Source organism: Artemia franciscana, unplaced genomic scaffold (genome assembly GCF_032884065.1).
Source record: "Artemia franciscana unplaced genomic scaffold, ASM3288406v1 PGA_scaffold_62, whole genome shotgun sequence".
Lineage (NCBI taxonomy): Eukaryota > Metazoa > Arthropoda > Branchiopoda > Anostraca > Artemiidae > Artemia > Artemia franciscana.
The window spans coordinates 886286-901526 of record NW_027062701.1 but is presented as its reverse complement, the minus strand read 5'-3'; the positions used below and the strand labels follow the sequence as shown (position 1 = coordinate 901526).

Here is a 15241-nt window from a genome sequence, read left to right as displayed (position 1 = left end):
AAAAGTTTTTTTCGACTGAAAGTAAGGACCAGCATTAAAACTTAAAACGAACAAAAATTATTACCCATATGAGGGGTTTACCTCCCCGTAATACCTCACTCTTTACGCTAAATTACTTTTAGTAATTTTAACTGTTTATTCTACGGCCTTTGTGATTCAGAGGTCATTTTTAAAGAATTGGGACAAAATTTAAGCTTTAGTGTAAAGAGCGAAGTATCGACGAGGGGTGAACCCCCTCATATACGCAATAAAAACATACGAATATAGAAGTTCGTTACGTAAGTTAATTATAAAAGTTACGTATATTTCTTACCAATGAAAATGTTCGTGAAAAAATTAAAAGTTCTAGTTGCCTTTTTAAGCGATCAAAAAATTGGAGGGCAACTAGGCCTCCTCCCTCGCTCCTTTTTTCTCAAAATCTTCCGATTAATTGCACTTAATTAATATACAAATTTCATTTTAATTATTTGTGTGCGGAGAGCCAAGATCAAAACATGCATTAATTCAAAAACGTCCAGAAATTAAATAAAAAAACAAGTTTTTTTAAATGAAAGTAAGGAACAACATTAAAACTTAAAACAAACAGAAATTACTCCGTATATGAAAGGGGCTTTTCCTCCTCAACGCCCCGCTCTTTACGCTAAGGTTTCTTATTGTTTTAAAAAGCAGAGTTAAGAGATAGAGTCAATTTTGAAGGAGTCGGGCGGCTTCACTGCCAGGCCCTGGCACTCGGCACGTCGCATGCTTCTATATGTGGATTTTCTTTGTCGCTTGTCTTCTAACCGCAAACAATATGCTGTACAGATATTTAAACAGATATTTAATAATTAAAGCAAGTCCGAATTCTAGCAATGATATCTACTAAGCTTCAAATTTTGTTTTTATTTTATAAGGTATTTGAACTGTTGTAATCACTTGTTAAAACATACGCATTTGCAATTACCAGTTTTTTGCTCTTTACGCAATTTAATGTCTATTCATACTAAAGTCTTCTCAAGATTATTGATTATTGAAGCTAATCCGATTTTTAAAAACGATATGTACTAATCTTCAAACTTTTGGTTTTCTTTTTTAAGGTTTTTGAATTGTAGTTATCCCATGTAAAAAGAGAGGATCAGTGTTTGTAATAATTGCAAATTTTGGTTTTTGGGCCTTCCTACTGACATTATAAAATCGGTTGCGTTTAATAGGGTTTTCTTTTTTAAGGTTTTTGAATCCCTTGTTACAATACATAGAAATGTTTTTGCAATTACGAGTTTTGCTCTTTACGCAATTTAATGTCTTTTCATAATGTTCTTTTCAAGATATTTGATTATTCAAACTAGTCCGATTTTTAACAACGATATGTACTAATCTTCAAACATTTGGTTTTCTTTATTAAGGTTTTTGAATTGTTGAAATCCCTTGTAAAAATAGAGGATCATTGTTTGTAATAATTGCAAATTTTGGTTTTTTGGGCCTTCCTACTGACATTATAAAATTGGTTGCGTTTAACAAGGTTTTCTTTTTTAAGGTTTTTGAATCCTTTGTTACAATACATAGAAATGTTTTTCCAATTACGAGTTTTTGCTCTTTACGCATTTTAATGTCTTTTCATAATGTTCTTTTCAAGATATTTGACTATTGAAGCTAGTCCGATTTTTAACAACGATATGTACTAATCTTCAAACTTTTGGTTTTCTTTATCAAGGTTTTTGCATTGGTGTAATCCCTTGTAAAAATAGAGAATCATCATTTGTAATAATTGCAAATTTTGGTTTTTGGGCCTTCCTATTGACATTATATAACTGGTTGGGTTCAATCCTGAAAGCTTAATCACTTGGCGATTTGATTTTATCTAAAAAAAAAAACTAATTAAAAAATTTTTCAACATTTTTTCCTGTCTTAAAAAGATATTGCTTATACTTAAAACAAATGAAATTCGGTAATGGTCTTTTCTGATAACGATTTCTACTAAGCTTCAAACTTTTGGTTTTCTTTTTTAAGGTTTTCGAATTGTTGTAATCGCTTGTTAAAATATATACACATAGTTTTGCCATTACCAGTTTTTTGCTCTTTACGCAATTTAATGTCCTTTCATATTGCTTCCTTTCAATGATATTTGATTATTGGATCAGGTCCGACTTCTTACAACGAAAATCTACTAAGCTTCAAATTCTTGGTTTCCTTTTTTAAGGTTTTCGAATTCCCTTGTCAAAATATATACAAATAACTTTGCCATTACCAGTTTTTTGCTCTTTAAACAATTTAATGGAAGTGCAAGAAAATTTTCCGTGCATGAAAATTTTCAATTTTTCCACATAAGGGTGACAAGTATGACAACGTCATTGCAATACTGATGCATATAAAAATGACGTCACTCACATAATTTTTTTTCTAAAATCAAGAATCTTAACGAATTTTCTCAAATTTCTGACCTATCTAGATCCTTTTTTTTTAGGTCAGAATATTCCATTACGCCAATTTTCCCGAAAAATAAATAAATATATAAGTATATATACAATTATTGCTCACTTATAAAGATAGTAAATATGCATAAAAGATTAGAAAAACACATACCTTTGGCCTGATGTAGAGACAGCTGATACCAAGCATAGGCTAACGCAGCAAGACAAACAAAAGCAGTCATGGACGGCGAATAAAATAAAATGAAGGAAAATGTACAATGAAACGTTTCGTTGCTGAAATACGAAATAGATGGTTATGTTATGGCATTTCTTATGTACTAGATTAGGAAAAGCAGCATAGAAGCCTAGATTAGGAACAGTAGTAGAAATTTTACCAAAATCTTTCAGAGAAAGATAACAATTTACACTAGCTCCATTATGACTAAACCAAATCAGTAAGTAGAAAACCAGCAATTTTTTAGCATTACAAAATACAATGCCAAGAATTGTTTCACCCACTCTGATTGTGGAAGTGGCCCAGCTAGCACTTCTTTTACCGTTCCATATTTGCAAGAAACACCTTCAGCAAACCCTTTTGAAAATCTACAATCGCCAATCCTACCTAACCGAAATCAGCCTTCTTGAAGCGTGCGCCATATAAAAATGCTTCAAGAGTGAATGCATTCATTTTAGTATATTTATTTAAAAATTTGGGGTTTTGATTAAGATTGGAAATAGCAAAAATTTTCCTTTAAACATTTTGATAATAAACTATGGCAATTACCAAACTAATTTTTTAACTTTTAAAATACTTTCAACAAAGCTCACTTTAAATTTTATTTTAACCAAAGACAAAATTACCCTCTCTAAGCAAACTAAGCAGATTGATACGCTAAGAGAAAGAAATGAAAACGCGTACTCGAAGTTCAGACACAAAGTATATGGAGATAGTTTTCTAACCCTCATATTACAAAAAAAAATCCATGTTCCTAGGGGTGCGATGTTTAAAGTTCCTAAGCTTACATTCATCTGTTTTTGAATTATTTACATATTATTTTTCCATTTTTTCCCTTGCTTCATAGTGCTTTTTCTTCTTTTTTTCGTATTCGATGTTTGATCGTATAGTCTTCATTTTGTCTAGTTGACTATTTCTACTTATGATATTTTTAATATTGTTGGTAATATTTTTTTTAACATTGTTGGTAATTTTAATTGGTTGACTGTCTGTTGGATCATTTTTTTTTTTTTTTTTATAAAGTGCAAATTTGTTTAGAATTGCTACTTTGCAAATAATTTTTTTTTTGGGGGGGGAACAATATTGAACAAAGTCATAACTGTATCAGAGAACAATAATAAATTACTGCTACTACTCCTATTACTAAACAGCCTACATCAGCACGAAACTGCCTGAGGCCAACACAGCTACGCAAGCTCCACCTCCACCCCAATATAATCAAAGTCCAGCCAAATTTGATGAGCAGTAGAATCTAGTGTCTTAGTCTAGCTTTTCGGGTACCCTAATACAGTGCAGTCTCTAGAGGAGGAGGGGATTCCGAATTTGATGTTATCAAATTACATGGTAAAATTCTAGTTAATTGACTTCTTGCTATCTCGGAAAGGGTTTAGGTTAGGAAAATGAAACTTTCAGGGGTGGGTCTACAGGCTAAAGTATGTCCCTGGAAGGTATTTTAAAGTAGCTACTTCCACTCCTTCTCCCTCTAGACTGCCCTAAAATTTGCCTACATGACAGGTTTATACCTATTGAAATTTTCAGTTTCTAGTTGCTTTTTCTCTGCCTTTAGTTCTGAAAATGCAATTCCTGTTATTTGAGTAAAATTTTGAGCCATATCAATGTTGTTTTTTTTTCAAAATTTAGGAAATGTATTCGCAAGTCTTTAAAACATTATAAAATGGGATTGAGCAGAGTTTTAAAGCTGAAAACAATTTTGTTGTACTTCAATTAAGCAGAAGATCTTTTTTGCAAGGTTTCACTTTTATAACACACATATTTTTAAAGGTCATCAAAGGTCAGGGCCTTCTAGAGGGAGAAGGAGTGGAGCTAGGTACTTCAAAATACCTTCCTGGGACATACTTTAGCCTATAGACCCATCCCTGAAAGTTTCATTTTCCTAACCTAAACCCTTTCCGAGATAACAAGAAGTCAATTAACTAGAATTTTACCAATTACATATTATATAATTAGTATATTATATAATGAGTATATAATAATACTACATAATTACATATGACATAAACAAAAAAGTGTCAGATTTCAAGCCAGTTTCGTGGGAACTAAGTGCTGGTGTTTTAATTGTGTCTTTTAAGATCAACAGTCAATCCGATATATGTGAGAGAGTGAAATGATATCCCTAAAAAATTTCAAACGGACATAACCAGAAGATATTGTCATATCTCATCCAAACTTGATGATAAACAAGGATAAGCGCACCAGTGTAGCCCACTGGAAGTCCAAACTCGATCCAAAGATATTTGGACAGGTGAAGTCAGGTTAACCTTTTTTTTAAATAAATTTCACTCCTTTGTTATTCAAATGGTTTTACATGCAGTAATAAAAGTAATTTTAGCTAACGAGTTTTAGCAGAATACAGAAGTTATTCTTAAAAAAGAGTAGGTATGTAGTAGTTGCACTTATGGTAGGAGTAACCACACAATAATGTTCCTATATTCCAACTCACATGACCTCCATTTGTGATCAACAATTTCAGAAAACTTTAAATACCAACTTTACAAAAAAGCGACGTCATTTGTAAAATAAGTACTTAATTTATATTAATTCTGAACTTCATATTTCAACATAGTCTAGGATTTGTAGTCAACCGGCTGAGAAATCCTTGAATACCAAATTTGAGGGAATTCACAAGTTGTGGAATATGAACTTTCCTTTTTTTCTACGTACAAAATTAAAATTGTAATCTTTGTGGCCTTTGATAATTAATATTTAATCATTTAGGTTGATCCCCTAAAAAATCATGAGTCCAGAACATTTACCTGTTTCTTTGATAAACAAATGGACTATTCCTAAGAAAATTTCAAGGGATTGAATCTTACAGAACTACTACCTATCCTAAATAATTTGTTTAGGAGGAAAAGATGGCAGTAAGAATTTTTTTGATTTAAAGAGTCTTTGAGGAAATTGTACTTGGAACTATTTAGTTGTTATTTCTTCAATTGTCTTGTGTCAAAGTGAAGCCAGTAAAAAAAAATACAGAGAAGAAAAATCATCTTAATAAAACAGTTTACCTAACCGGTTCTGCCTTCCGAGCAGTGCCATCTTTCCAGCAAGTAATTGCGTCTCTCATCCCAGGGTAAAATGACCAGAGCCAAACCATATTTGCCGTGAAAAAGCACAAATTTAGATAAAACACCATGACTGAAGGAAATCTTTTCGCGTTTTTCCAATCCAAAAAATAGGTAGCCTATTAAAGGATAGAATCTAATTCATCACAGTCTTTAGCTTAATCTGGGAGTAAAAATAAAATGATTAAATACATAAAATAAAAAGCTACTGAGACTAATGGTAATTCCTGAAACACTAGTGCCTTAGCCGGTGAAAGCACTAACATGCCATGAAAAACATTTCTGTTTATTGTTTTTTTCTTAAGTAGAACAAATATTTCTAACAGAGCACTTTTTAGCTCCTGTTTGAACCTTCATATAAACTTCTTTTTTGTTTAAGAAAAGACACCAAGACAATAAAATCGAAAAACAGAGTTGTTGAAAAGCATCCCAACCGTTTCAGCTGTATTACATTGTAATTTAAAAGAACATTTGTATTGTACTGTTATTGTATGAAGTGGATCTTAACTATACTTGTAGCGCATTGTTATTTATAAAGTTTCGATTAGATACGTATTGGGGAATGATAGGCTTGGGGGGGGGCTGATTATCCTCCCTTCACTTTTGATTCTTAAAAAGGGCACTAAAAATTCCGAATTCCAGTCGAATGAGCTCTGTCTGATCCAAAGTTTATAAGACTATACGTTCCATAAAAACCTTATATGTCCCGGACATAATTTACAACCCTTGTCCATGGGCTCTGGGGGATTGTGTCAACCCTAAAGACACTCTTGTTTGACTTTGGGACTATTGGTAACAAAATGGCTTTCTCGCAATTTCAATTGAATGCTTTTTGGGAAAAGAGGATATCAGAGAGGGGGGCTAATTGCTCTCCATAATTTTTGACTCTTAAAAGGAAACTAGAAATATTCTTTTCAAATTAAATGAGCATCTTCTAAAGCTCACACGACCACCCCTTCCATAAGACCTTATATGCCACTGGAGCATAACTTACAACCCTTCCCCCCCGACTCTGGAGGATTCTGTCCACCCCGAAGGCCTTATTACATGATCTTTGGACTATTTTTGTAAAAAAAGAAGTAAATATAACCAGAATTTTTCCGTTACCGCAAATTTCACAGAAATGTTTGCAGAAATAACAAGCAGTAAAAACCTTGTTGAAAGTGAAAAAAAAGAACAATACAAATACTTATTTTCCTATGAATAAAATAAGTTAATTTTCTAAATAAAAAGTTTCTGCAAGTTTCCACTTTTTCTTGATTTTGTTTTCTAAATAGTGTCCATTCAAACAGAAATAAAATAAGTTGGTAACAAGACATCGATGTAAGATTAACCGATATGAATAAACAAAAAAATTCAACGGGATTCGTTTTAAAAGTTACCATTACGAAGAAATTAGCAAGTAGTGAAGGGAGTATTCCAAAGAAGGTTAATGTCCTGATATAGTCCAATTCTTCTGTAGAGTAGTGCGGCGGCTCACAAGGTAGACCACATCCGTCAACGCCATCTAGCATACTAATCGTATTTTCTACTTCGATAAGCGGCGCTTTACATTTCCCAGGTAGGGTCTTCATGTTTTGAAATTCATTCTAGAAAAAATTCTAACTATAAATTAAGCGTAATAAGAGACCCATTTACAGATAAGGAGTAATAGTACCGCTTCTCTGTTTTTTTTACCTAATAAGTTATTTTAGAATTTTGTCAAATATTTTAGATTATTGTACATTACGAATTTCGTAGAGTCGGCATATCTTATTCCCAAGCTTGAAAGCTTCATCACACTAGTTAAAAATAAAAAAGGATTTCAAAAAACGTGTTAAATGATTAGAATATCGGTCGTATCTTAGCGCCCATTCCAAGAAAACTTGAAGCTCAATTATACGTCTATTTCCCCTAGCAACATGAAAGTTATAGGAGTATATCGGCCAACAAATTTGATAATAATTAAAACATCAAAAGATTGGCTTTTTATGCTGATTTCAAATATATAAAAATCAGTAGGATTATCGTTATTCATAAAGAGCTACGAACTTAAGACAATTTGCTTTAAATTCAAAAAATGGGGGGAAACAACCCCAAAAAGCCAAGCAATATCAATGAAAATCACACCATCGGATTCATCATATTAGAGAACCCTACAGTAGAAGTCTTAAGTGACTATCTATAAAAACGTGGAATTCTGTGTTTTCGCCAGAAGAAATATCACGGAGACGTGTTTTGGGGGATTTTCCATAGGCATGATCGTATCAAACCAATGGCTCTAAAATTGGGATGGCTCATACAAGCGGAAGTGAAAATTTTAGTGCCCTTTTTGACCAAAAAGATTGGAGGGCAACTAGTCCTACTCTTACGCTCCTTTTTCCCCAGAGATGATCCTATCAAACCAATGGTTCTCGAAGATTGGGAGAGGGCCCACTCGAACGGAAAATAAAAGTTTTAGTGCCCTTTTTAAGTGACCAAAAATATTGGAGGGCAACTAGTCCCCCTCCCACGCTCCTTTCATTCCGGAAGACATTCCATCAAAATTTGGAAACAGATATTTTGGTTCAGCACAGTGGAAGGTCCAAACTACCGCCCTTGGGAAGGGATTGCGAGTTTTTTACCCATTGTTTACATATCCCCCTTGCCTATTGTTTAGTTTTTTCAACTGAAAGTTAGGAGCAACATTAAAACCCAAAACGAACAAAAATTATCCCGTATATCAGGGGGGCTGCCGCTCATATACGGAATAATTACTATTTGCTTTAAGTTCTAATGTTGCTCTTTACTTTCAGTTTAAAAGACTTGTTTTTTTTTATCTTACTGATAATAAAGAAGCAGGGCAATCATCTAAAAGTTATATAAGAAGGAAAATTTTTGCCGAGCAAAGTGGACTTTTTACCCCGAAAAGTGGGTGTAAATAATTTTTTTTTTTTTCTTATACAAACTGCACGATATAAAAGATATATATATATATATATATATATATATATATATATATATATATATATATATATATATATATATATATATATATATATATATATATATATATTAGGCAATACAAAAAATAACTGAAAAACCATAGGTAAATCACAAGACAATATGATAATAAAAAAATATGCCAGATTATGCAGATAAGTGGGCGCAGTAGATGAATCCATTAAGCTACCGAAAACATTATGCATATTGACATATTGGCATATTGACAAATTGGTTTTTTATTAGTAATTGATAAATTTTCCGTCAATAGATAACTCTTTCAATCTACTACTACTGCTGAACAAAGCTACGCACACTCCTCCATATCAATTTATTCAAAGCCTCCCCTTTTACACCCTCCCAGGAAGTTCCCATTTTCCTTTAAATCTTTTTATTACGTCCTCCCACCCACGACAAGGACGAATTGCTTTCCATTTAGCCCTAAACGGTTGGCCGAAAAGGACAATCTTCGGCAATCTGTCATCCTTCATCCGCACAACGGGCCCTAGCCATCTCAAACTTTCTTTCATTATAGCCCTAGAAAGAGGGGTTGAACCACATTTTTTGTACAGCCTACTGTTTGAAATACGGTCAGTCAGCCCGGTACACAGAACAATCCGTAGGCAATTTTTCTGGAAAATGTCTAGCAAATTTTATCCACTTTTCAGAGCGCCCATGCTTCCGAGTCATATTTGACCACTGTCATCACTGTAGCTTCTAATATTCTAATCTTGGAATGCAGACTTGCCTACCTATTATTCTTATTTTAACAGTGACAAAACACCCTGAGCCTTGGCTATTCTACTTTTAACTTCTTAACTGCTCCCATCGTCTTTACTAATAATACTACTAAGCTAAGTGGAGCTGCCCACCTGATCAATATTTTCCTTATCCAACGTTACCTTTTCATCTTCATGTATCCCTAGCCTTAGTGACTTAGACTTCTTCACATTAATTTTCAAACCTATTCTAGCACCCTGAACTCACAAAACCTATGAAAGTTCATTCATTTTGCTCACATTTACATCAAGGATGCTTAAATCATCAGCATAATCTAAGCCCAGGAGAGTTTTCCTCCTCATTTAACTCCGTGGTCTCACATTGCCTTTTGTGCTCCTGTGCTCCTTAAGACAAAGTCCATCAAAATTATCCATATAAAGGGGGATAACCCAGCGTAACTCCTGATTTAATACAAAACCAGCTGCTAACCTCATTTCCTACCTTAACCGCAGCAGTGTCATTCTCGTACATAGCACTAATGACTTTAATCTATTTGTCTGGTAAACAATACAAGAATTAGACCTTTGCAAAAGCTCTTCTATCAGCAAAACCGAACGCTTGCTCACAATCAACAAAACTGAGGACTAAACGTGTTTGACAACTCAGGCACTTCTCAGTTATTAATCCAAAAGTGAACATTTGGTCGACAAATTCTCTACCGTTTCTAAAACCACACTGTTCTTCTTTTAAGATTTTGTCTTCGGCATCTCTGAGTCTAAAAATATCACATTACGAAATAATTTGCTACCTACAGAGACCAGACTTGAGTCGATAATTATCACCCTCACTCTTATAACCTAACTTATAAAGTGGTTTGGTTAAGGTTTTCCTAAAATCATTAGGTACTTCCCGTTTTCAAAAATCACATTCATAATCTCCAGTAACTTATTTCTAACCTCAGAGCCACCATATTTAGAAACTCTATTACCACACTATCAGCACCTGGAGCCTTATTATTTTTAAATCCTTTTAGTACTGTCTGCTAATTCTTCCTCAAAAAACAAATCTTCCTTCATATCCAAGGTATCGCAAACTTTTTCATTTTCCTCTATATCTTTTCCTGTAACTCTATCTCGGTTTAGCACGTTCTCAAGACGTTCTGTCCATCTCTCTTTAACTCTTTCCTTATCACTAATTGTGACCCCGTCCCTATCTTTAGCTGGTACAAGTCCGGATTGACTACTCCGTCTCAATCTATTAACATGACAGTACAATATTTTACTATTATGTCGTCTCGCTGTATCTTCTAGATCTTCGGCGATTTTATTCATGACCTCTACCTCACATCTCCTTGATTCATATTTTGATACTTTCTCCACTTTCTTTACATTCCTTTCGTCTTCATATGATTTATCACTCAAATAATTCTTGTACAAGCCCCTTCTCCTCTCAATCAAACATAAACCTTTTTCACTAATATTTCTAGTTGTAGTCCTAACTTTCTTCCTTAAGACAGCATCAGCAACTTCACAAATTGTTTTCCTAAAATTATTCCATCCATCTTCCACATTGCCAAATTACAAACTCTCAAGTTTAGTATTCAACTGTTCCTGGAAAGTTTCTCTCAAATTTTCGTCATGGAGTCTACCAACACCATAGCTACCTGAGAGGTAGTTACCCTACCGAAATTTCAGCTTTAAGTTAACCGCAAGAAACTACTAGATGGTGATCTTTACTTATAACATCAATAACAACACAGTATCTTGTACTGATCGTGCCTTATACCTTATCGTGCTGATCGTGCTCTTGTACCTTATAATCAATAAGGTTTACTGTCTTACCATCAAGGGAATACCATGTTAACTTATCCATGTTAAGAGGGGTCTTCTTCCTCCTCCACCTGTATTTGTGGCCCCAGGCGAGAATGCCCCAGTTTCTATTATGGACCGAAGGGACAAGGTCCGCTTTTTGAAAGAAAAATCAGTGTCACAACAGTAAATGACACTTGACTAAGGAAATAAAATGGGAATAATCATAAATAAAGGTTTTTCGCCTATCCACTAAAACATACCAAAATTTAGATACGAGTTCAAATGAAGTTAGAGTTTCACTAAAAAAAAACCCTAAAATCTCATTTTGTTTATATATATAATCGAAACCCAGACACTTCAAGGATGCAAAAGAAAAGAATTCAAGTTGATCTTTCAACTTAAAAGAGGGGGGCATCGAGGGGTAAATCGAAAGAATGCTCTTTCGATCAATTTCGATTATTGATTGATTTCGAAAACCAATGTTTGATTTTCGAGCCAATATAAAACGACAGTCCAATTACGCTAAGTCAAAATTCAAAAATGAATTAAAATTTATCAGTATGGATGTTTTTATTAAAAATATCCAACAGACCAATTAAGCTCACCTTAAACTCAGCACACTGTTTCCACAGAAAAATAATTTAGTTCTTTTTAATTTTTTATGAACTGTGATGGATAGTAAGAGAACATAGATTTTTGATTTTTGAGTTAAAGATTTTTGTTAGCTAAAGAGCCTGTAGAGGCCCTTTTGCTAGTATATTGCCAACGATCCAGTTAAGTATAACTGGATGGAAATGGGGATTGCAATGATGATTGTCATGTCGCTTAAATATGTTTGAAAACTGAGAAAAAAGTGGAGGGAAATTAGGAAATTAAACTGACACCCATAGAGTCATATAATATATTTTTGTGATATATTTTACACAAAAAGTGTGCAAGTTGGCAACCCTGCTTTGGACCAGCATAATATCAGGAAGGGATATTTGATATATAATTCTCCGAATTACCATCATCCTTCCAAACAATATAGTTTGTTACCTTATGCTAGCGTAGTGGAGATATCTGGACCTTACTGGTAAAGGGTTTTAGGTTCAATCCCGTACAGAGCGAGGAAGTGTCACACGTATACGATTTATCAAATATTCTTTAACTTTAGTTTTAATTTTTTTTAATTTTGATTATAATTCTTTTAATGCATAATATAGTTAAAATCAATAGTTCAAAGAGTGATTTTTTGTTCTTTGGAAATTTAGAAGCCTTATCTGACATTTTAAAATAATTGCCATTTGCCTGAATTAATGAACAGCATTCAAAGTGATAGCATTTAAAGTATCTCAAATGATATATTGTTGGCAAGTTGAAAAAGATGAATGAGAATCGGAGTCAGTTTTTAAGAAAAGATGGATACTGAGGATGGATTGGAAAGAATGTGGATATTGACTGGATAGAGGAAAAAGTAGAATAGCGTAGAATCAAGATGGTTTGGAAGAATTTCTAAAAGGAAGGGAAAACTATTTAATTCTAATACAGGGTTTTTAAATTTTTGAGCTGGTAAAATGGGCCGAGTGACAAATGAACGAAACAAAATCTTAAGCATTATGAATGAAAAATCTTGTTCAAAATACCAGAAACATAAAACTAAAAAATCGGAGATGAGAAATCTTGTCTAACTATTTGGTATATTGGTACGTAAAATAAAGATGTAAAGACGAGATTTCTGATTTGATTGAAATTAATATTAGTAGTTGAAATGAAAGAAAGGAGACATAAATTAGACAGAGGGATTCTGGAGAAAACATGTTTTTTTTTTGTATTTTTGGTGCCATCGTGGAAGGGGTGCCCAATGATAGAAGGGCACCCTGTAAATTGGCATGGCTGATGGTATATTCAGGCATTTGATGGTAATCCCCCATAAAAATATAAAAAACAAACATGATAATCAACGAAGCGTTGGCTAATGTGATAAACCAAAGGTAAACTTAGAGGAGCAACAGAAAATAAAAGTAAGCATACCCGACAGCCAACAGGGAATCTATCAATATTTGCACATTGAACATAATCTGGCCATCCACGATCCATATTAACAATCCGACAAGGTCCACGGGTAACTTTGCACATTTCCTAGGGCAAACAAATAAATGAAGAGAGAGTATTGGGAAGTTCTCAAAACTAAAAGTCTAGTTCCGGGCGGTAGGTAAATTTGCTTAATGAGATCCTCGAATTACGATTCTGTCCAATAAAAGGAGGAAATTTGAAGCAGGTGAGCATCAGAAGTATCTTCCTTAGATAAGGGTTTAAACAAGTCGAACAGAAGAGTATTTTTAACTATTAGTTTTAAAACAATTTTACTTGGCATGGTTATTTAGAACTTGAATGTCTATACAGCTTTAGAGTGTATAAAAATGACTTCTTAGTGAAAAGTTATTCACCCTGGATGTTTCCACATCTCTTTTTGTTCCAAAATAATAAAATGTGAAGTTTTAGGGCTCCAGTTCATAGTCAAAGGTTTTCCAGTAAGCCCACGGTCTTGAAGTTTAAAATATAACTGTAACACTTTAATGCTGAATTTCTTTTTAATACTGAAAAAGATTTACTACTACTACTAACAGCTCACCACAGCACCAAGCCGCCTGAGGCCAACACAGCTACGTGCGCTTCTCCTCCATCCCAGTCTATTCAAAGCCTCCCTCTCTACACTCTCTCAGGAAGTTCCCATTTCCTTTAAATCTTTCTTTATGACATCCTCCCACCCCGACCGCAGACGATCTGCTTTCTGTTTAGCCCTAGACAGTTGGCCGAAAAGGACAATCCTCGACAATTTGTCAGTCTTCATCCGCAGAACGTGCCGGAAAGAAACAGGTTTCGTTCCAACAACATTAATTCAAAATATGTAAGCTTTAGTAAGTTTGGGCCAACCGCTAAGAGATGACTAAGAAAGATGTTAATAATTTCTAAGACCCTACTGTCTTTTCATGAGTACAAATATTTTCAGAGCAGAACGTTTTCTGTTCAAGGCAATGAAACTGCAAAACAAATATAAAAAACTCGTTAAACAATCCAAACTAAGAATATTAAACTTAATGCATAACAGCATAAAACAAGCATTCTTTTTTAAAATCAAACCTTTTTGGGTACTACCCTTTACCGAAACTCAAAGAGCTAATGATAACTAACTGCAGATAAAGAGCAGTTCATGCCAATAATAACTTTCTATGACCAATTGGTTAAATATGCATTTGAAAGGAACAGATTTTAAAAAGAAAAAAAGAACAGTAATGAAACAAAACTAATTGCCTTATATATGGCCTAAAGATATATAAAATAAATTTCTAGAATTTTGGACGGTATTGGATTCTTTAACATATAACAAAAAAGAGAACCGTTCTAAATCTATTTTGTTTTCAATAAAGTACAAATGAGACTCTATCCTTTGAAGAAAACAAAGTTAAACATGACTATTCACTTTTTTTAGGTTTATTTTTTATATGACTTTATTTCTTTTTGTCTTAGGAGTCAATATCGCTCTTTATTTGGAAAAATCGTTTTTTTTTTTTTAAATTCATCGTTCGAAAGCTTTTTATTATCATTTGATTTATAAAGACAAGACAGCTGACACAAAATATGTTGACTTAGAACTTCTAAAAAAGACAGAGAAAAAGAAAAAAGAGTATCTAACCTACTTTACATCGAGTTTGGTTGTTTCAAAAAAAACCTTTTTTATTAAAAAAGAAAGAAAAGAAAGCGCTCCTTTAGTTTGTTTTAACATTTCTATATGGTTCAAAGACAAGAAAAATAAACAAAGTTTGAAGTTTTCAGATGGCAAGATGTTCTGTATTGACTCCGAACTTAAAAACTATTCTAAACAAATTTGTGTTTTTTTTTCACTTTTGTTTTGATATATTCTTGTTCACTTTGAAATTTCCGATGAGAAATCATTAGAATCTAATTCATTAAAATAATCTTTGGCATCTTTAAAAGAGACTTCCTCTTAGGAAACCAACGTAAAAAATGTTTGTATTATGAAGCTGTTCAATCATTGGAGTT

At 33.3% G+C, this 15241-nt stretch overlaps 1 protein-coding gene across 1 annotated transcript in view; it reads right to left on the bottom strand.

Annotated features, from left to right (window-relative positions):
• Nucleotides 1-2478: 2478 nt before the first annotated feature.
• The window catches only part of LOC136042078 (protein smoothened-like), a 32629-nt gene continuing 19866 nt past the window's right edge, over nt 2479-15241 (bottom strand). Inside the window, exons 5-8 of the mRNA XM_065726969.1 lie at nt 13211-13318; nt 7088-7294; nt 5649-5824; nt 2479-2681 (exon numbers count right to left, since the gene is read on the bottom strand). Of these exons, the coding sequence (XP_065583041.1) occupies nt 2504-2681; nt 5649-5824; nt 7088-7294; nt 13211-13318 (669 nt within the window). The 3' untranslated portion in view covers nt 2479-2503. The remainder of the gene's footprint in view (nt 2682-5648; nt 5825-7087; nt 7295-13210; nt 13319-15241) is intronic.